The sequence below is a fragment of the Chiloscyllium plagiosum genome, unplaced genomic scaffold (genome assembly GCF_037043375.1).
Source record: "Chiloscyllium plagiosum isolate Xiang-an unplaced genomic scaffold, Cpla_swu_hap1 HiC_scaffold_5, whole genome shotgun sequence".
Lineage (NCBI taxonomy): Eukaryota > Metazoa > Chordata > Chondrichthyes > Orectolobiformes > Hemiscylliidae > Chiloscyllium > Chiloscyllium plagiosum.
In genome coordinates this window covers 58,230,136-58,253,077 of record NW_028270143.1, presented here as the reverse complement: position 1 = coordinate 58,253,077, position 22,942 = coordinate 58,230,136, and the positions used below count along the sequence as shown (strand labels likewise).

At 37.9% G+C, this 22,942-nt stretch overlaps 1 protein-coding gene across 8 annotated transcripts in view; it reads left to right on the top strand.

Moving 5' to 3' along the window:
* grb10b (growth factor receptor-bound protein 10b) overlaps nt 1–22,942 on the top strand; it is a 208,759-nt gene that overhangs the window by 53,830 nt on the left and 131,987 nt on the right. For 4 of the 8 annotated variants that reach the window (XM_087987204.1, XM_043690122.2, XM_043690120.2 and 1 more), the window contains exons 2-3: nt 6,574–6,711; nt 16,692–16,782. In XM_087987204.1, the coding sequence (XP_087843330.1) occupies nt 6,661–6,711; nt 16,692–16,782 (142 nt within the window). In that variant the 5' untranslated portion in view covers nt 6,574–6,660. The remainder of the gene's footprint in view (nt 1–6,573; nt 6,712–16,691; nt 16,783–22,942) is intronic. The other 4 variants (XM_087987203.1, XM_087987201.1, XM_087987207.1 and 1 more) reach the window with 1 other exon arrangement.

The following is a 22,942-nucleotide window of genomic DNA, read 5'->3' as shown; positions in this document are numbered from 1 at the left end:
TCAGGAATTTTATAGAAAGTGAGCAAGGCAGAGGTTTTTGGAATTGGCAGAGAAGTTGGGTTTGAGGTTGCTTTTATCTATACAAAAAAGTGGGTGGTGGTGGGGGTGGGGTGTGGGGGGGAGTGGTAATTGCAGCAATAGCTCAAAATTTACAATTGCCAGAAATGCCATCGGAATAATTGGAAATAGCTAAAATACGAAAAGGAAATGAAACCGTTTGATTTAGAATTAAAAGCAGAGGGTAAAAAAAGGAAAAGATGGCCCCAGCAGGAAAAAGGGAGAGTTCTTGAATTTTAGAGGATGGAATTGGCAACTTAAAGTAGACTTAAAATGGTGGAGGTAACAATGGAACATCGGCATAGTGATGGAGAACAATCCCATTGTAGCCAAAGATTTAGTGGGGATTTGTTTTAAAATGTTCAAGCCTTGCCAAACTTTGACAAGAAGAATGGAGAAGCCTTTTTCATTTCATTTGAGAAATTGGCTAAACAAATGAAATGGCCAGTGACCATGTGGGTATCATTGGTATGGAGTGCTAGAGAGGTATTTGCATCACTACTTGAGGAAGTATCTAGAGTATAGATGAATAAAGCCATTTTAAGTGCATATGAGCTAGTGCCAGAAGGCCACAGACAATGTTTTAGAAATCTAAGGAGGGAACATGGTCAAACACATAATTTGAATGGATCAAACAAAGTAATTTTGATAGGTGGATAGGGGCACTGAAAATAGGTCAAAGGTAATTTGCTCTTACATGATTATTTTGGAGGAGATCAAAAAATTCACTCCCTGAAGTGGTGAGATCTCGTGGAAGAGCAAAGAGTTAAGACTGCAAGATTAGCAGCAAAAACAACAGATGATCACATGTTGGTTCATAAATCAAAGTTTGGCTTCTGACATGAATTTCAATCTGTGTGGATAGAAATTGGGGAAAAGAGAAATTCTCACGTGGTCAGGGAAAAGTAGATCTCATTGATCATAGTAAAGATAATTTACCATAGGGTAAAAAATCAAGGGGAAAGAGAAGTAAAAAAGCTCAGGTGGTTTCACTGTAATACTGCAGTGTTGCTGGATTAGAAAAAAGCAGTGGGAAACGGATGTGGGAAAACAGGATAAGCCGAGAGTTGTGTTGAAGTGATAAGGTAAGCATGGTTGAAGTTAAAAAGCTGCAACAGAATGTACAGCCTGGTCAGGGGTTGGTTGAGAACAAAGTGCCAGATGTCTTTAAAGAATTTAGCTGCTTAAGGTTTGTTTTTTTTTAACCAGGCAGAGTAGGTAAAGAAATTAAAATTTTGAGTTATTGGAAGAAGTCAATTTGTGGTGAGAGATGAGGAGATATGTAATTCAGAAGGAGAATTGCCAGAAACAGTGGCAATATGTGGAATTCTTGGTAAGAAGAGCAGTGTTCCACTTTATGGAGTGTGGTTAGAGCCTGGTGAAAAGTGAACTAATGGTAGGAGTATTAGAGAAATTCTTAGTTCCAGAAATGCAGTTTATCCTTAGTAAGGAGAGAGCTGGTTCACAGATGAGAATATTGCCTACTGTGGTTGAAAAGCCAGTGGAAAAATCAGGCAACGAGGATGTTATAGGAAGTATGTCCTGGGATTTTTCCCAACGGTGTGGTAACAAGGTTACAAAACCACAGGTTGACACAGGAGATGTCAGAGTAAAGATAAGGAAGTTGAAGTCCAATTATCAGGGACTATGTTTGATCACTTGTTCTTACTTTTTCTCCACCATTTGGAGGACTAAGCAGACATTTTTAGTTCAGAGAAATCAGCTAAATTACAACAGAAAGATGAAAAACTAAAGCAGTTGTATCAAAAAGTGTAGAATAACAGTGTTGTTCCGTTTTCCCTCCCCCGCCCTCAAGTCCCCTCAGTTGGAGCAAAATGCTCAGCGGCACAGTATGGCTTTACCTCCCATTTTTATTCCGGGCCCTGGAGGGAGAGAGAACGACCGCCCATGTGCGCGATTTCTCAATGAACTATGTAGTCATTTTACAGGGACGAGCATCCTGATAAGGCAACGTTCATATTAATTGGGTGATCGTTATAATCAACGCGTATCAATAGCAGAAACCAAACCCTTTACTGTTATACAATGAATGGTCTTAACCTTGCTAACTGGATTCATACCATGGATACTTTTCACCTTGTTAACTGATGTTACATACTGAATGCAACCTCATCTTATTATATGGCTATACAGAATGAATGCTTTTCCACCTTGTTAACCCATTGCCCTTTCCTCCATTGTTAACTGTAAGTTCTTATCTGATCGGAGTCATGCTCAGCTGATCCTCTTGTTTCACAAAACTCTCAACTTAACTCTTTTCCTGCCTACTTATACCCTATACACATTCTCAATAGTGCACCACAGAATGTCGTCTTAAAAATGAAGTCTTGATGAGGAAATGGAGGCCATCACATGGTCAGGTGGATGAAAAGTGGACAGAAGTTATCAAATTATACTACTGGGTTATGGAAAGGAGATATTGCTTGTAGCACATGTATTGCCAATAGGAGGCCATTTGGGAGTTAGGAAAACTCCAGCCAAAACATTTTTATTAGCCAGACTGCATAAGGAAGTGGTTATTAAGTGTCAGGAAATTGGAACACCTCAGGTGGTGACAAAATCAACACCCTTAATATCTATTTCAACATTTGAGGCACCTTTTACAAGAATTTTAATTGATTGTGTAGAACCCCTACCTAAACCAAAAATTCAGAATCCGTGTTTGCTGACCATAATTACTGTGTCTACTAGACTTTCAGAGGCCATTTATTATGCAGTATCATGGCTGTAAGGATTGTAGAAGAGTTACTGAATTTGTTTTAGCGCGATACTGGCTACCCAAAGAAATACAGTTGGATCAAGGGTCAAATTTTACGAAGTTATTCAAGGATGTTGTGGATATCTTGGAATAAAACCATTGAAATCCATGGAGCATTAGAATGGTGGCATCAAACTTTAAATCAAGACACTATACAATTAGGGGTAAAGGAATTCCATTCATATTTTTTGTAATTAGGCATGCACCTAATGAATCAACTAATTTCAGTCCATTAAATTTGGTTTTTGGGCGTGAGATGAGAGATCATATGGATTAATTAAGGTGAACTTAAGAAGTCAGAGTCCAAATGTGTGGTCTCTGAACTATTTGTCACATTTAGGGAGAGATTAAAGTGTGAGTGAGTTAGCTAGACAGTATTTGAAAGTGGTACAGCCTATGATGAAATAGGAAGCAGATAAGAAATCAAAAATTTGCAATTTTGCAAGTGGAGATCAAGTGTTAGTGTTACTACCAGTGGCCTAAAAGCAAGGTTTAGTGGGCCTTATCAAATCTGAAGGAAATTGAGTGAGGTGAATTATTTTTAAAAATGTCAGATAGGAAGAAATCTGTGTCATGTGAATATGCTCAAACAAAATTTTGATAGGACAGGAAAATGAGGTGTTACTGGTTGCAACGCAAAGTGAAAAATCAAGTTCAGATGATTCTGAATTGGACACTCTTCAAATTAAGTTAGACAATGAAGTTCTCAAGTTGGGATAAAATATTGAGTTACCTTTTTAGAGGAAAATCGAAATGACTTGAAACAGTTATTACAACCACATAAGGCGATATATGGGACTAAATTGGGAAGTACTAATCTGATTATACATGGCTTAGATATAGAAAATGCTGTTCCAATTAAGCAATATTCTTATAGACTTAACTCTCTAAAGTTGGCAGAGGTTCAAAAAGAGATTGAAAGTATGCTCAAAGACCGTATAATTGAAGTGGGTTGCAGCCAAATAGAGCTCACCCACTGTAATGGTGCCAAAAGTAGATGCTACCCAATGATTATGTGTGGACTACTGCAAAATAAATGGAGTTAAAAATTCTGAGTCATGTCATATTCCATGTTTGGTAGCTAAATTGAGAAGGTGGGAACGCAACTTATATTTGAAAGTTGGACTAACTCAGAGGTATTGGCAGGTACCTTTTATCTGAAAGAGCGAAGAAAATTTCAAGCTTTCTTGACATAGAATGGAATGTACCAGTTTAAAGTCATGCCATTTGATATGAAAAATGCATCATTTTGAGATTACCTAATTGTGTGGTGAACATAGAAACTGGTGATTATTTTTAGTCACACATGGAAGGAACATTTGGAGCATCTATCTGAATTGTTTGATTGACTTTAAGAGGCAAGCTTGGTGATAAAGCTGACTGAGAGTGAGTTTGCAAAAGTCGAAGTCATGTTCCTAAGGCATGTCATTGGTTATGGAAAGATGGTTCCACTGGATATGAAAGCAAAGGTTATTAATATTCCATTGACGAAGAGGATAGTTCTCCAATTCCTGAGTCTGAGTGGTTTTTCTCAGAAGTTTGTTCCGCTGACTGACTTGTTAAAGTGCAAAACATTTCAGTGGACAGAGGCGTGTCAGAAGACATTTTGACAGCCTGAAAGCTGTGTTAACCACTTGTCCTAGTTTTAACCATACCTAATTATGCAAAGCCATTCAAAGTGGCTGTTGATGCGTGTGATGTAGGTGCTGTGCAGTACTCTTGCAAGATGATGATAATAAGATGGAAAGACTTACTGGATAATTTCTAGAAAATTGAAGAATTGTCAACAGAAGTATTCCATGATTGAGAAGGAGAACTTGAGCTTGGTACTGGTGCTGCTAGAATTGCATGCAGGATATTCTATTTTTACTGAATTTGCCTTTGCCAAGGGGATGTTTATGTGATGTTACTAGTTTGACATATTGTGTTTTAAACATTTTGATATTTACAGTTAAGCCAATTCTCTTATTTTTATTTTGTCTGCGCTTTAATTATAGTGTGAATAAAGTGTGTTTTGTTTCAGGCTTGCTAGTTTGACCAATTCAGTTGCAACTAGAATACCTTTACCTTTAAACTAGTAAGTTAAGGTCTGGATTATCTTATATTTTGAGGGGGTTTGGTCGGGTCCATTTGTCTTAGCCCTGATCTTTTTGTTTCTCACCTCATCATAGGGCTTGGTGATGACATAATATTTAATACATTTTTTAAACTGTATGAAACCTGTAGAACCCAGCTCAAAGCTAAGGAATCAAATCAAGATCTACAGTTTGAGTATTGATCTCGGTCAAAGTATTCATATGCAACTTTATCAAGTGGCTTCAAAATTTCAATGTACATAAATATTATCCATTAATTTCATAACTCATCCCAAAATAAATTTGATAACCATTATTACTTGTTACTTCTAAATAAATGTCTTTGCTCCTTATGTCTACTGTTTTTCTTTATGTTGACAGAACAATAATAGATCGTTTTAACTGTGTCCAAAACAGCTGTTAAGAGATCAGGTAAAGGTGACACAGATGACTTTTAATAGTTTTGCAGAACACTCTTGTTACTTAGAATGTAAGAAATCTAGAAAGAGACAATATTTTGGATCAAGTAATGAGAAATGGAGTTCTGAGTTAATGTGTCACTTGGGAGTGGAGGCCATGGAGTCTTAGAGATGTACAGCATGGAAACAGATCCTTCAGTCCAACTTGTCCATGCCGATCAGATATCCTAACCTAATCTACTCCCTTTTGCCAACACTTGGCCCATATCCCTTTAAACCCTTCTTATTCATATACCCATCCAGACGCTTTTTAAATGTTGTAATTGTACCAGCCTCCACCACTTCCTCTGGCAGCTCATTCCATATATGTACCACCCTCTCTGAAAAGCTTGCCCCTTAGGTCCCTTCATACCTTTCTCCCCTCACCCTAAACTTATGCCCTCTAGTCCTGGACTCCCCCACCCCAGAGACAAGACCTTGTGTATTTACTATACATGCCCCTTATAATTTTATAAACCTCTACAAGGTCACTCCTCAGTCTCTGACGCTCCAGGGAAATCAGCCCCAGCCTATTCAGCTTCTTCCTATAGCTCAAATCCTCCAACCCTGGTAACATCCTTGTAAATCTTTTCTGAATCCTTTCAAGTTTCACAGCATCCTTCAGATAGAAAGTATGTGTACTGCTGCTTTTGAGCATGCTATTGGGAGATTTCATTGAAAAGGTAAATACTGTACGTTATAAGCACACAATACTTCCAGTGCCCATTTCCAACAAATTGTGTTTACAGTCAAGTCCAAAGAAAAGAATGCCAGTGGAAGTGTTTAGTTTTTTGAATTGATTCAGCTGCATCCACTCAGGTGAGCATTCCGTTACATTATTTTAAAAAATATTTGTGTGTTAAGGGAGTCTGAGAATTAGTCTGTAGTTTCTGATAGCCAACTTCCTGCCCTGCTCTTAGGCATTATCAAGACCCTGGTGAATGACGTTAAATTGAAGAATTGCAAAGAAAATCCAGGATTCAGATGTGACCTAATTAACATGCCTGCTAAATGTCAGCATGAAACCATTTTCCAGATATGTAAGAATAGTTGTTTCTTCAACAAAGATTTCATCCTGACCAAACAGTGTTCATCACAGATGGGAAGATGTTCTTTGAATCAGTTATATGGCTACAAGGATAACTAACTTTTGCCAATCATTACAGTAAAAAAACTGAATTCACTGAACATTCTGTTTTTACAGCTGAAATTCCCAGATTATATGAAACATTGCCGGTAGATGTGGATGCCATTTATGTGGAAAATTCTTTAGTTGAAGAGAAAAATTAACATGGCGTTGGCTGGCTGTCCAGACTCTTTCCTTCACCATCCCTACTATCAGGTTGGGACATTTCTTATTTACATATCAGTGAAATATTTTATTCTGTACCTTTTTTACCAAATTAATTTAGAAGTATCCATAGTGGTGTTCTAATCTTAGTTCTGTTAATTCCCAGTCATCAGCATGACCAATTTGGAGAAGAGCAGAGTCCCTGTGATCAAAATATCATTGAAGCTGTAATTTCAAATTTCCCCAGAATTTAAAGTACTTGAATTCCAAATTTTTCCTGATTATTATGTACGGGAAGTACATGGATAATAAGAATTATGTGAATGCAAGACTTTGGAAGGAAGGCAAATTCAGGAAGTTAAGAAAAACAAACAATTAAATTATCAATGAATATAACAATGTATTCTATGAACACAATGATGAAAATCAGAGCTACTTAGGATCATTAAGGCATGCGCATGATTGATAACTTTGAGGGTATGGAGAAATGGCTGAATTATTAACTAAGGTAATCTAATTTTTTTGGTCGGAAGGAGAACATAGTAGATGTGGAACTAGATGAGATCCAAGAAGTTAGATATCATTTGAGATAGAAAGCAGGATGATAATTAATAAATCTAATCTGTGGAGTATAATGCTTCTGGTATTGATGGATTGTATCCTTTCATGTCAGAAAAAGCTTGGGTGGACATATTTATGTCCTTCTAAAATGTGGTTCATATTGATAAAGCAAAGGTGAGACAAATTCAGGAATCTGTAGACTAATCAACTTCATGGTGGTAGAAAAGACAATGAAATGCTAATGCAGTAGAAGAATATTTTAAAAACTGAATATCGTAGCACAGATTCCATAAGGGAAAAGAAAGTTCAGGACACAGGCAAATGACTTTGCAATGACCTGACTGTATTGGAAAGTTTAAAACAAGCAAAAACTCATAGTATGAAATCTATTACCAGTACCATTTTCTAGCCAGGGAATTAAATGGCTGTGAAACCTAGGCAGGTAATTGAAGTTAAGATACAGGCTTCTGGCATGGCATTTTTCTTAATTGCAAAAAAAACCTTGAGCCGCATTGTCTATCTACTCCAGTTCCTATATGCAGTAGCTGTAAATTGATCCTAGAGGTACATATTTTCATTTTCAAGAGATTGAATACACATTGAATATATTGTGGGAATGCTCCCCAAAATGCATTTCTTTCTCTAAGTTCAATAATCACATTGATTGATTTGGTTTCCAGGAAACAGTGTACTGTTCAGTGATTCAGTTGTATTCAGAAATGCTAATCTCTGCACTTTATGCATTTGGAATATTCCAGTAGCATATGTACAAAAATTTAAACTGAAGAAACACAATACATATTAGTTTATTCCTCTTTACTCTGGCAAAATATCAAGAAAAAAAACTTTCGAATTTCTGCAATACATGCTGATAATTTAGTTCTACAATACTGATAGAAATCTTTGAAACCAGAGTGCCCTCTGGTGTACTGGTCAGTTTGTTCTTGTAAAATTAAAATTCTGGGGAACAGTTTTCCATCACTATGATTTGTTTGAAATTCGATTTTGTCAAATTCTTAACGTGTGCTAATCATCTTGGCCTTTTTTTTTTAAAAGCCTTTTCTTGAGAATTAAGTTAAATATTCTGTTTAAACAATATGCAATTATTGAACAAGCATGTGCACAAAGCAACAGAGTATGATAATTGTATCTTGGCTCACTTATAGAAAAGACAGTACGATTACTGCGATCATTTCCAAGGCTGCAAAAAAAAAACTATAAAACATAGCTTGCTCTCATAGAAACTGTTTAAGCTCTTACTAAGGTTCAGGTACAGGGGAGGTATATATCCACAAAAGAGTGGCTTTTTCAGTTTACCTATGTTCCCTGGATGACAAAAGATATAACAGTAAAAGCATGCATAACGTTTCCAATTGACAATGTATGCTGATGACAAATTCAGAAGATCAGTGATATATAAAATAAGAGTAACAGAGAGATGGGGAAAAAGGAATCCAAAGCCCTTCTGAAGGCATAAGGTAAAGAGTTGAGCAGATCATAAACCAAAATGGGAATTTACTCATGGAGGCAGAGGCCATGTCTGAAGGACTAAATGGTCACTTTGAATTTGTCTTTATCAAAGGAAATGCTACCAATGCCATAATCAAAGAAGATGATGTTTAGATAGTTGGTGTATAAATTCGATAAGTCACCTGGTTCTGATGGGGTGGATCTGAGGATCTTGGAGGAATAAAAGCCATTCAGAGAAAGTGGTTGTAATTTTCTGATTCACTTCAAATACAGGAGTTGTACCAGAAGATTGTAGATTTACATGTATGTTGGTTTGTTCAAAAGCTGTGTAAAGATATACCAAGCAACAAGTAATTAAAGCTTAACCTTCGTTGGGAAGACCATAATTTGAGACAGCATTATCTCACTTGGACAAGTATGAATTAAATTAGGAAAGTCAACACAAATTAATTAAAAGACAAATAATGTTTAGTTAATTTGAGTTCTTTGATTAAGCAATGGAAAGGGTAGATGAAGAAAATATGGTTGATATATGTATGGGGCTGTAACAGGCAATTAATAGATTTGCCTACTAATTTGAAGCCTGTTTAGTAAATTTGGATAGCAGCAGCAGCATACATCTGCAGTTGACTGAGTTAAAAAAAATAGTGATGGATGGAGGAAGTTAAATGGTGAGCTAACCAAAATATATTAATCACCCTGACTATTTCAATAGGCTCTACCTCAAAACTTCAGCTGATTCAGAACTTGCATGTCCTGTGAAGAGGATACCGAGCATTCAAATGGATATGGCAGAGCAGATGCATGCCTGACTGCATCTGCACTTGCATGAGAGCTATTGTGGAGTTATGGATAATCATTGCTATTTGATAAAGATTATCATTAGATTATCAAAAATAGGAGTAGCAGTAAGTTATTTGATCCTTCAAATCTGTTCCATTATTTGTGGTTGATCTGATGTGGCCTCAACTCCACTTTCTTTAAATCCCCATGACATGTTACTTCCTTGTTAAGAAAATATCTGTTGAAGTAAGGCTTAAAATATATTTGATGAGCCAGTCTCCTCCATTGTCTGGGGTAATGATTTCCATTGCTAGTTCCCATTTGTGCTTGACTTCAACAACTTTGCCAATGATTGCTCTTTGTCAGAGCCATGTTGATTGTATCTGATGATATAATGATTTTCTAACTATATTGTTTGTACCACTTTCTCTGAATGGCTTTTATTGTTTGGATTTTAGCATTTTCAAAATGACAGATTTTAGGCTAACTGGTCTTTGGAGGATTTCTGCCCCCTTCTATTAGAGTGATAGAGATTTACAGCATGGAAACAGGCCCTTCGGTCCAACTCGTCCATGCTGACCAGATATCCCAACCTAATCTAGTCCCATTGCCAGCACTTGGCCCATATCCCTCCAAACCCTTCCTAATCTTGTACCCATCCAGATGCCTTTTAAATGCTGCAATTGTACCACTTCCTCTGGCAGCTCATTCCATACACTCTTCATCCTTTGCGTGATTATGTTACCCCTTAGGTCTCTTGTATATCTTTCCCCTCTCACCTTAAGCCTATGCCATCTAGTTCTGGACTCCCCCACTTCAGGGAAAAGACTTTGATTATTTATCCTATCCATGTCCATCATGATTTTATAAGCCTCTATAAGGTCACCCTTCAGCCTCTGACGCTCCAGGGAAAACAGCCCCAGCTTATTCAACCTCTCCCTTAGCTCAAATCCTCCAACCCTGGCAATATCTTCGGAAATCTTTTCTGAACTCTTGCAAGTTTTACAACATCCTTCAGATAGGAAAGAGACCAGAATTGCACGCAATATCCCAAAAATGGCCTAACCAATGTCCTGTATAGCCGCAAGATGACGTGTCAACTCCTGTACTCAATACTCTGACCAATAAAGGAAAGCATATCAAAAGCCTTCTTCACTATCCTACCTACATGGGACTCTACTTTCAAGGAGCTATGAACCTGCACTCCACGGTCTCTTTGATCAGCAACACTCCCTAGGACCTTACCATTAAGTGTATAAGTCCTGCTAAGATGTGCTTTCCCAAAATGCAGCACCTCTTATTTATCTAAATTAAACTCCATCTGCCACTCCTCAGCCCATTGGCCCATCTGATCAAGATGCTGTTGTAATCTGAGATAATGTTCTTCACTGTCCACTACATCTCCAATTTTGGTGTCATCTGCAAACTTACTAACTATACCTCTGATGCTCACATCCAAAACATTTATATCAATGACGAAATGTGTGGACCCAGCACTGATCCTTGTGGCATTCCACTGGTCACAGGCCTCCAATTTTAAAAACACCCCTCCACCACTACCCTCTGTCTACTACCTTTGAGCCAGTTCTGTATCTAAATGGCCAGTTCTCCCTGTATTCCATGAGATCTAACCTTGCTAACCGGTCTCCCATGAGAGACCTTGTTAAACACCTTACTGAAGTCCATGTAGATCATGTCTACTGTTCTGCCCTCATTATTTCAAAGAACTCAATCAAGTTTGTGTAACATGATTTCCCACACACAAAGCTATGTTAACAATCCCTAATCAGTCCTTGCCTTTCCAAATACATGCTAATCCTGTCCCTCTGGATTCCCTCCAACAACTTACCCACCACTGATTTCAGGCTCACTTATCTATAGTTTTCTGGCTTGTCTTTACCACCTTTCTTAAATATTGGCACCACATCAGCCAATCTCCAGTCTTCCGGCACCTCGCCTGTGACTGTCAATGATACAAATATCTCAGCAAGGCGCCCAGCAATCACTTGCCGAGCTTCCCACAGAGTTCTACGGTTCACCTGATCAGGTCCTGGGGATTTATCCACTTTTATGCATTTCAAGAAATCCAGCACTTCCTCCTCTGCAATATGGACATTTTTCAAGATGTCACCATCTACTTCCCTGCATTCTATATCTTCAATATGCTTCTTCACCGTAAATACTGAATGCAAAATACTCGTTTAGTATCTCCCCCATCTCCTGCGGCTCCACACAAAGGCTGACTTGCAGATCTTTGAGGGACCCTATTCTCTCCCTAGTTACCCTTTTGTCCTTTAATGTATTTGTAAAAACCTTTTGGATTTTCCTTAACCCTATTTGTCAAAGCTATCTCATGTCCCCGTTTTGCCCTCCTGATTTCCCTCTTAAGTATACTCCTACTGCCTTTAAACTCTTCTAAGGATTCACTCGATCTATCCTGTTTATACCTAACAATATGCTTCCTCCTTATTCTTAACCAAATCTTCAATTTCTCTCATCATCCAGCATTCCCTGTACCTACCACCCTTACCTTTCACCCTAACAGAAAGATACTGTTCCTGGACTCTCGTTATCTCATTTTGTATGCTTCCCATTTTCCAACTGTTCCTTTACGTGCAAACATCTGCCTCAAAATCAACTTTTGAAATTTCTTGCCTGATACCGTCAAAACTAGCCTTCCTCCAATTTAGGACTTCAACTTTTAGATCTGGTCTATTCTTTTCCATCACTATTGTAAACCTAATAGAATTAAGGTCACTGGCCCCAAAGTGCTCCCCCACTGACACCTCAGTCACCTGCCCTGCCTTATTTCCCAAGAATAGGTAGAGTTTTGCACCTTCTTTCTTCGGTACATCCACATACTGAATCAGAAAATCTCCTTGTACGCACTTAACAAATACCTGTCCATCTAAACCCTTAACACTATGACAGTCCCAATTCACGTGTGGAAAGTTAAAATCCCTTACCATAACCTCCCTGTTATTCTTAGAGATAACTGAGATCTCCTTTATAAATTTGTTTCTCAATTTCCCTCTGATACGAGGGGGTCCATAATACAATCACAGTAAGGTGATCATCCCTTTCTTATTTCTTGGTTCCACCCAAATAATGTCTCTGGATGTATTTCCAAGAATATCCTCCCTCAATACAGCTGTAATGCTGTCCCTTATCAAAAACGCCCTGTACATTTTGAGCTTTTCCAATCTGCTGGGGACCTCTCCAGAATATAGGCAATGATAAATGGAATGATAAAACCAATTAATCTAACAACTCTGCAACCAATTTTTTTAAAGACTGTCAAGTTCAAGCCATCTGTTCCAAGCAATGTGTCAGTCTTTAGAAAACCTGTTACTTTTTCAGTAGTGGTTGAGATTGTTTTAACTTCCTCTGGTTTTGCTCCCCAGCTTTTCTATTTTTCTTAGCTTTTTTACCTCTATTAAGAAGGCAGATACAAAATGCCTGTTTAATATTTCTGTCATTTCCTGAATGTTTCCCATTAAATCTCCCACTCTCATTCTCTACGATACCAATGCTCACATTTTGCTATATATTTAGAAGCACTTGCTGTCCATTTTTAAATTCTTGACAACCTTGTCTTATGCTCCCAATTTTGGGAACCATGTTCTGGAACATATTGTTTTAAGAAACTATTCTGAATCCACCCTGTGAACATCTCCTTTAGGCAATCTTTGCTGATTTGATTTGTCTCTTATCTATGAAAATTAAAAACCCCATGATCAAAACAGTACCTTTCTCAAAGCCCTTACTGTTTCTTGGCTGGTATTGTCATGAACCTATAAATTAATCCCACCTATTTCTTTTCCATTTACTGTTTTATTTATCTCCACCCAAACTGATTCTAAATCTTAGTTGTCTGAACCAATATCATCTATCACTACTATATTAATGATGTTCTCACTGGCTGTAAACTAATCAAAGCATGTAAAAGATAAAGTCTGGGTGAATGTAATCAAGGGACAGAATCGAGGTGGGAGAGCAAAATAATTATGTGGAAAATGAATATCAGAGAATGTCATAAAGGGACAGAATGAAAAAAGCTAATATATTAGCAACCAAGACTAGATGCTACAAAGATAACAAAAAAAATGCTCTGTATCTGAAAGCATGTAACATCCATAACAAAATAAATTAATTCATTGCATGTATTGAAGTGAATAAATTTGATCTGGTCGCCTTATGTAGACAGGGCTGTAGGATCTCAAGGTTTGAGTTCTGAGTACGAGTAGATGATAAGAGTAGGAAGCTTGATAGAAACAGTTGGGCAGCATTCTTAATCAAAGATATCACTGGTACTGTAACCCTTTTGTTCAAGAGTTCGGGATGTAGAATCCATTTGGGTAATGAAGCATAGCAGTTACAATTGGTCACTTGTGGGTGATCTACAGATGTTGAACAACAGCCATAATGTAGAAGTATATATGGAGAAATATTGGGCATTTTTGATAAATGTACAGCTGTAATTATAGGTGACTTTAATCTACATATAAACGTGAAGAATTAGGTTTGTAACAGTAACCTTGATGAGAAATTCATAGAGGAGAAAGTGAGGTCTGCAGATGCTGGAGATCAGAGCTGAAAATGTGTTGCTGGAACAGCGCAGCAGGTCAGACAGCATCCAGGGAACAGGAGAAATTCATAGAACCTTTTGGAGAGAGCTTCTTAGAATGGCATGTTCTGAAACTGACCAAAGAGCAGGCTATACTCAACTTGGCATGGTGTAATGTGGCAGGATTAATTCTTGACCTCAAAGTCATTGTGAGGTAGCAGTAATCATAATGCGATTTAAGTTTACATTGATTTGAAAAGGGAGAAAGTTTAGTTCAGTAGTGGGCATGTTTAGACTAGTATTTTAAACTTAACAAAGGGAAACAATGTGGGCATGAATGCTGAAGGGATTGAAGATATGGTGGCTATGTGCAAATTTAGGAAGGAAAGTGTGATGTCAGAATGATCTAATAAGATGCAGACCAAGGTGGGCAGATTACGTGAATGGGGAATAACCTGATAGATAGTAGAATGTTTGAAAGAATAGAAAATCAAAGTATTATTTAAGTGATCACAGAATTCTGAGATACAGGATGATCTAGGTGTTGAGTCACAGAATGTTAGCATGCTACAGCAAGTGATTTAAGAAGGTTAATGGAATGCTATTCCTTATTATGAGTGGAATTTATTATAAAAGTAATGATATTAATGAGACCACATCGTGAATATTGTTTGCAGTTTTGTTCTCCTTATTTAAGTAAGGATCACAACAAACTATTTCTCCCATACTGATTTTTAAAGTCTGGCGTTCAGTTCTCCGATCTTATTCCACTAATTTGTCCATGTGATGATAGTATTTTCTTGGACATTGTGCGTAAGATGTGATTCTGAAACTATACCTAGATCAGATTGTTGTTTGAATGGTTTGAGAGACAGTTTTCTGTTTTTGCACTAGCCCCTAAGGAGGATGTTGCACGTCTGACAGGATTTGACAGGCTTTTCATTTCTGGTGCTTTCATGGATGCCAGGTGACCATCCAGTGCCATTTGCTGCTTAGAGATTTTAGTGGTTGATACAACTGAATGGCTTACTTGGCCACTTCAGAGAGCACCGAAGAGTTATTTATATTGCTTTGGCCCTGGAGTCACATGTAAACCATATCAGGAAGGGATAGCATTTTTCTTTGAATCCCAGTTGTTTCCAATATGTGATTTAGATGCAGGAGCTAAATGTAACATCTCTAAGTTTGCAGATGACACAATACTGGGAAAGAGAGTGAACTGTGAGGAGGATGCAGAGATGTTTCAGATTAGGACGAGTTGAGCGAGTGGGCAAATGCATAGCAGATGAAATATTATTTAGATACAAGTGGAAATACTTTGGAATAGTTTATTGTCTGAATGGCAATATTTTGGGAAAAAGACCTAGTTTTCTTGTGCTCCAGTCACAGAAATTAAGCATTCAAGTGCAGCAGATGGTGAAGGCAGCTGATATGTTACCTTTCATAGCATGATGATTCATGTGCAGGAGCAGGGAATCTTGCTGCAATTGTATAGGACTTTGGTGAAACTGTGTCTGAATTATTTGTGCAGTTTTAGTTTTCCTTATCTGGGGAATGAAGTTCTGGCTATGAAGGGAGTACAATGAAGGGTTACCAAGTTGATTTCTGGGATTGCATGACTGATGGGTGAAGAGGGACTGGATTGGTTAATGTTAGGTTCACCGGTCTTTAGAACTAGGAGGGAATCTCATAGAAGCCTATACAATTCTAATGGGCCCGGATAAGGTAAAAGCAGGAAGGTTGTTCCAATGACTGGGAAGTCCAGAACTGGGGGCCACAGTTTAATGACACGGGTAGGCCATTTAAAACTTAGATTAGGACAATTGGTTTTCCCTGGCGAGCATGTGAAATGCTTTGCTTCAGAAAGCATTCAAGGCTAAAACATTGAATGTGATCAAGCAGGAATTAGATACAGTCCTCAGGATGTGGGAAGAATGTGGGAGCAAAGTACTGCATTGGATAATCAGTCATGATCATATTGAATGGTGGAGCAGGCATAAAAAGATTGAATGACTTACTTTTCCTCTTTGTATTTCCCTAGTGGACACTAGTGACTTGGATTTTAACAATAATTGACGATGGTTTCACGATCATCATTTGACTTCGAATTTCGTGTTTTGTTGAATTTGAACCTGGGCCCTCAGAGCATTAATTGGGTCTCTGGATTAGTGGAGAAAGTGACGACTTCAGATGCTGGAGATCAGAGCTCAAAATGTGTTGCTGGAAAAGCGCAGCAGGTCAGGCAGCTTCCAATGAACAGGAGAATCGACGTTTCGGGCATAAGCCTGAAGAAGGGCTTATGCCCGAAACGTCGATTCTCCTGATCTCTGGATTAGTGGTCTAGTGACAATGACACTACGCTAGTGTCTCCATTATTGCATATGGGCGAAAAAGTTCTGTTTGCTCAAACACTATTTTTAAATGATTACTACTCTTTTTAGTTTTCCACTGCTGAAATGGGGGCTTTTGTACAGATGGTTTTGTTTTTTGCTGATCATCATGTTAATACATTTTTTTCGAAATTATGGCATTAATGATATGATTGATTTAATAATGTTGATGTCATCACTGAAAAACGGCACCATGGGAAATTTGGTTAAGAAATCATTTTAACTGTGAATATGTATTTGATTTTTGCATTCTCTTTCAGGATAATGTTGACCGGACATCTCATAGACCAAGAGAAGGGATTGGACCTGGTTTCCAAGCTTCTTGTAACCGTAATTCACCTAACCACCAGGGTTAGTATTTGTTTCTTGGTTATTGCTTTAAGACACATTGCATTGCCAAGCAGTTAGTGCTGCTGTATAATAATTTTTGGGGCATCCATGATAGAAGTAAGCATTCGTCAGAAATGCTCACGTTCTCAAACAGAAGCAGTTAAGGAAACTAATCATAGGTTGGTTAGAATGCAGTACTTTGATTTTATGGTCAGTCTGAAACTGATGGAGCTGACAGGATGGCAACAGTTTTTAGTTGCATTCAATAAATTTGTACTATTGTACATCAGTATCCTTGTATAATAATTCAATACAAACGGAACATCATGTAAAGAGTAAAATAATATCAAGAATTGCAGTTGCTGGAAGCAAAACCAAAGAGTGGGAGAAACTCGACAGATGTGGAAGTATCTGCAGAGACAGAACAGCCCTCAAATGTTTTGAGTCCAGTGACCTTTCTGACAGATCACTGGACTCAAAACTTGAACTTTGTTTCTCTGTATGACTAAACTTGCTGAGTTTCTGCAGTACTTTCTGTTTTTGTATTACTTCAAGAGTCATATGTATAACGGAGCTAGCAATTAAGTGAAAAAATAGTATAGTTGGGTGTCAGTGTTGATGTAGTACCCTTACCTTTAGTAAAAAAGTCATAAGTTCAAAGTCTACCTCAAAACCAGGGAACATAATTTTGTAATTACAACCTGACCAATTTAGGATGAAAGTGGGAGGCACTTCGTTTCCCCTTAAGGGCAGTGTAAATTTAGAGTTATCTCCTAAAAGGCTGTGATGCTTGATTAGTTGAAAGTTTCAAAACTCAAGCCAGTGAGTCTTGTATTAGTCAAGAATATGAATGGATATGGATGATATAAATTGAGAACCAGGCTGAATACCCAAAATTCAAAGGGGATATGTTCCTAAGAAACAAGAAAAAACAGAATACACAAAGCTAACAAAATAAAAGGAGTCCAAAATACAAAAAGGTGGGAAAAGGAAGAGTGAAACTGACAAGGGAGCACATAGGGTTTTTATACAGTCAGTTGGGGCCATGATTAAATGAATCCACTGCATGTATCTTTACCAAGGAGGGTGACACTACCCAAGAAAAATGAGGTATTTCACAGCCAGCTAGACTTGTAAGTTAAATAATTGACAAGGACCAGATGGGATACATCGAAGGAGGTTGATTTATAAATTGCAGAAACACTGGCCATAATCTTCCAATCTTCCTTCAATACACAGGTGATGACAGAGGTCTATCTAGATGTTACGTTTTTGTTCAAGGACTGGTGTAAGAAATATACTAAAGACTCCTCTAATCGCTATCATATTTTTGGAGTTTTCCTATGTTGTTCTGTTCAGGTATTTATTCAGGGCTTAAAATATTTAATTAAAAAAAAGTTCAAATTTGATAATCTATTCTCCTTCACATGTTGAAATATACTCCATTTATCTCCAGGAGGTTATTTTATTCCATGTATCTTTAAAATATTTCCTTTTCTGATCTATTTTCTCTTTCCCTTCCAACAAGTAAGATTTACATTTGCATAGTTCTGTATGGGGAAATATGAGAAGGCATTACCTGGACCAAGGGAAACTGTGAGTTAGCTCTTGGGAATTGAAGAGGTCTTTCAGATTCTGATGGGCGGCCTGAATAAGAGAATTTCTTGGGGAAAAAAAAATAGCTGAAGAAGAGGATTCTATTGCGAGTTGGAGAGATGTTTAAGCGCAAGAGAAAATTAAGAAGTGTAGCCATAGACATTTGACCAGAGCAATACCACCAGTGGTAGGACAGTGATGGAATTGTAGGACGTGATGAAATTTTAACATCAGTGTTTAAATAACTGCCTGCAGCTGACTATAGCCATTTCATGGACATCTGTATAGCAGCTTGCAGTATTTAGCAATCTGAGAGCGGGATGAATTCTTAGGTAATTTGGGACCTGTGTGATCAAGGCCAGTCTTTGATAGGACATGGTGTCAAATGCAGGAGTTAGGATGAAAACGAAAGTAATTTTTAAAAGATTGACAATAATCAAAATCTGAATATGACGCTATGTATAAAGGTAATTTTTTAGTCTCTGGTAGTTATTTGGTGGTGGTAATTGACTTATGAAAATTTGACTTGTTCTAGTTTTGTTGATGAGTGTATTTTAAATGCTATGAACAGTGTGCTAGTGTAGCGAGGTTTGTGATTGAGAAGGACAAAGTGGACAGCAATTTCCTAACTTGTGTTCATCAACAGTGCATGTGCAGACACCAAAAGAGGCACTTTCACATCATCATAAATGATGAACATTGGTATAACATCACTATTATTATTGTCTGCACAGAGAATGTGAGCACAAGCTGTGGTATTTTCGATAGATTATGGATTGTGGAGAGTTGAGTTGGTGTTGCAGCTTGGAGTGTTAGCGATAACACTCTGCAGCTAATAAAGACATGGAGTGGAGTCTTGGTTTTCAAGGGGGGCAGTATTGTCGAGGTTAAAAAAAATGTTTTGAATAATAGTGGAGAAAAATGTTACAGTTGTGTTGGATGCCCAACTGTACATCTTTTGTATGAGATTGAGAAGATAGCAACACAAACTGGGGAAATTATGCAAAAGTATGGAGCTATTGAAATCTTAACAAGGTAAATTTGGTTTAATCTATTTAACCTACTTAATTGACTTACTAGAGAGTGATTCAATCCTACCAGGATTTCATTGGGCATGGGATTGCCTATTTCATCTCTGGACATGTTCCGCTCCTGTTTGCTCATTTACTCAGATGGTTGTAATTGTTTTCAAATCAAAGATTATTTTTCAAATTAAAAGAATTTAATAGTTATGGAAAAAAATACATTTAACTAAGATATGCAGTGTGGGACTTGTGTATTTTTGAGTATGTGAGGGACTGTAGGTAGAGAAATAGAGGTTAAAATCATTTATATTCAGTATGCTTGTGTTGTATCAGGCCAAGTAATGTAAGTGAGGTGCATTATAGTATTTGCTATATGACTAAATGCAATACATTAGTGGAAATGATTCCTATTTTGAACTAGAAATTTTGCATTCTTCAATAATGTATAATAGTAGTATCCTTTTAGTTCATGAGATATTGGAGCAGAATTCAGTCATTCGGCCCATCAAGTCTATTCTGCCATTCAATCATGGTTGATGTGTTTCTCCAACCTCATTCCCAGCCTTCTCCCTTTAACCATTACTAACCAAGAACTTACCTATCTATGTCTTAAATACACTGTGACTTTACCTCCACAGTTTTGTGTGGCAAAGAATTCTACAGATTGACCAGTCTCTTGGTGAAGAAAGTCCTCCTCACCACATCTAAAAGGTCTTGCCTTCACTCTGAGTTTGTGTCCTCAGGTCCTAATCTCTCTCAGCAGTGGAAATATCTTCTCCACATCCGCTGTTTTGAATCCTCTCCGTATTCTATAAGTTTCAGTCCGATCCTCTCTCATCCTTCTAAACTCCATTGAGTACAGACCCAGAGTGCTCGACTGCTTCTCATAAGATGATCCCTGGGATCATTCTTGCAAACTCCTTTGGACTTTGTTCGAGGCCAGTAGATCCTCCCTTAGATGGGGGTTGAAAACTGCTCACAATATTCCAAATGCAGTCTGACCAGAACGTTTTACAGCTTCAGCAGTACATCTCTGCTCTTCTGTTCCAGCCCTCTAGAAATGAATGCTAACTACCGAATGAACCCGCATGTTGTTATTAAGAGAATCCTGAGCCAGGACTCCCAAGTCCCTTTGTGCTTCAGATTTCCAAAGTCGTTTTTGACATAGAAAATGGTCTTCCCCACTTATTCCTGTCAAAAATGTTTAACTTCACACTTCACTACATTGTATTCCATCTGCAACTACTTTGCCCACTCTCCTAGTCTGTCCAAATCATTTTATTCACTTTTTGGGTGACCACCTTTTATTCATGTCTCTGTTTAAATAATTGTTTTTTGGTGTTTCAGTTGGAGCAGGGGTCAGTTAGCTTAGTTGGCTGGATGACTGGTTTATGATGCAGAGTGATGCCAACAGTGTGGGTTTAATTGCCACACCAGCTGAGATCACCATGAAGGAAACTCCTTCTCAACCTCTTCCTCGCTTGAGGTGGTGACCCTCATTCTCTCATGAGAAAACAGTCCAAGGTCCAGTAGAAGTTGGTCTTTACGAGCTTGAGCAATTACTGAAGCTGAGTGAATTGAAATTAATTTAAATTAAATACAATTTAGCTTTGATAGCACAAAATAAGAATGTTCACAGTGTTGTTAAACCACCCAGGCTTGTTTTGCATTTCCTCCTCAGTCATGGGACAAAAATAAATGAGTCTTTATTTGAGCACTGTTCTGCCACAATAATCTCTATTTTTTCAAAAAAAATGTTTAACTGTAAAGATAAATCCCATAAATCAGTATCTGCTGTGTAAGGCTATATTGCTTTCCTTTTTCTGGGCAAGGAATTCTTCCATGCAAGTTTCATCACTCAACAGTTTTTCATTGTCTGTTAAAATGAACCGATAAAAATTTATATTAAAGATTTTGAACTGAGTGGTAAAGCTCTATTTTGAGAGAAGTCTGCCATTCCACATGCTGTTGGGTCAGTTGGTAATTCAGTCACTCTAATATAAGGCATGTTTTCCCAAGCAAGAAAAATCAAGCTATTGTATAATGTTATGTACTCTTTGTACCACACAAAGTAAAACAAAATTGCAGTGATCTTATGCCAATGTTCATTCTCCACATGAGCATACTTATGCTTTATATCCACTTAAATTCTATCAACATCTCCTGTTCTTTCTCCATATGTATTTGGCTAACTTCATTTCAGTATATCTATACTATATGTCTTAATTATTTGGTTTATGTATTCTTTCCTAACTTTCTTATGGCTTGGGCACACTTGCTGCAAGATATTAAGTCTCTTATCTTTCCTGTGACTTGGCTGAGTCTCTGTTTTTTTTGTTGGTTTTCAAAGTAGATTTAACTTGCGAATGTCTACCCATTTCATTTTCATGAACTGATTCAGTCACTCTTGGGTAAAAATAAAAAAGCTTGCATGTAAATATATCTTTGTCAACTGAGATCTCCCAAAGCACTTGATAACTGATGAGGTCTTTTTGTTTAAGTATAATTACAATTATCGGGGTAAACTTGTGTATTGACAGGACTGAAAGAAATTCCAGATAATCTGTTGTGGAGTTTTGTTTTGAGACGGTATTTGCAAGTAACACACCTACAAGGGAAGCACTCTCAGCCATGTCAATACCACCATGAAAAGGATATAGTATTGAACTGAAAATATGCTTGCTGTTATGGACCAGACCAAACACCCTTCACATATATCAAGGAAATAACCTAGACCTGAACTCTTATCTTATTTAAAGGCTGCTATTAGGTGCTGTGTGCCGGCTGTAATTTGATTGGTCACACTACTCAGCTTTAAGCAAAACATACTTTACTCTTACCCCCATTAAAATATAAACAAAATAAAGAAGAATTGGTATAACTTTAACTCATTTGGAAATCTTAACAGAATTGTAGATTCTTTCGCTCCGAAACAGCAACTGTTTCAATATAGTAGCATCCCATAAGCACACCTATGGCAAAGATAAATTCCATGCAATTCTGGCAGAGCAAACTTCAACTTTTAGCTATAATAGAAAATTCTGACAGAGACACATCTTCCACAGCTGAAAATGTGTTGCTGGAAAAGCGCAGCAGGTCAGGCAGCATCCAAGGAACAGGAGAATCGACGTTTCGGGCATAAGCCCTTCTTCAGGAATGAGGAAAGTGTGTCCAGCAGGCTAAGATAAAAGATAGAGAGGAGGGACTTGGGGGAGGGGTGTTGGAAATGCGATAGGTGGAGGGAGGTCAAGGTGAGGGTGATAGGCTGGAGAGGGGTGGGGGCGGAGAGATCTGGAAGAAGATTGCAGGGTAGGAAGGCGGTGCTGAGTTTGAGGGATTTGACTGAGACAAGGTGGGGGGAGGGGAAATGAGGAAACTGGAGAAATCTGAGTTCATCCCTTGTGGTTGGAGGGTTCCCAGGCAGAAGATGAGGCGCTCTTCCTCCAACCTCCCTCCACCGATCTCATTTCCAACGCCCCTCCCCCAAGTCCCTCCTCCCTACCTTTTATCTTAGCCTGCTGGACACACTTTCCTCATTCCTGAAGAAGGGCTTATGCCCA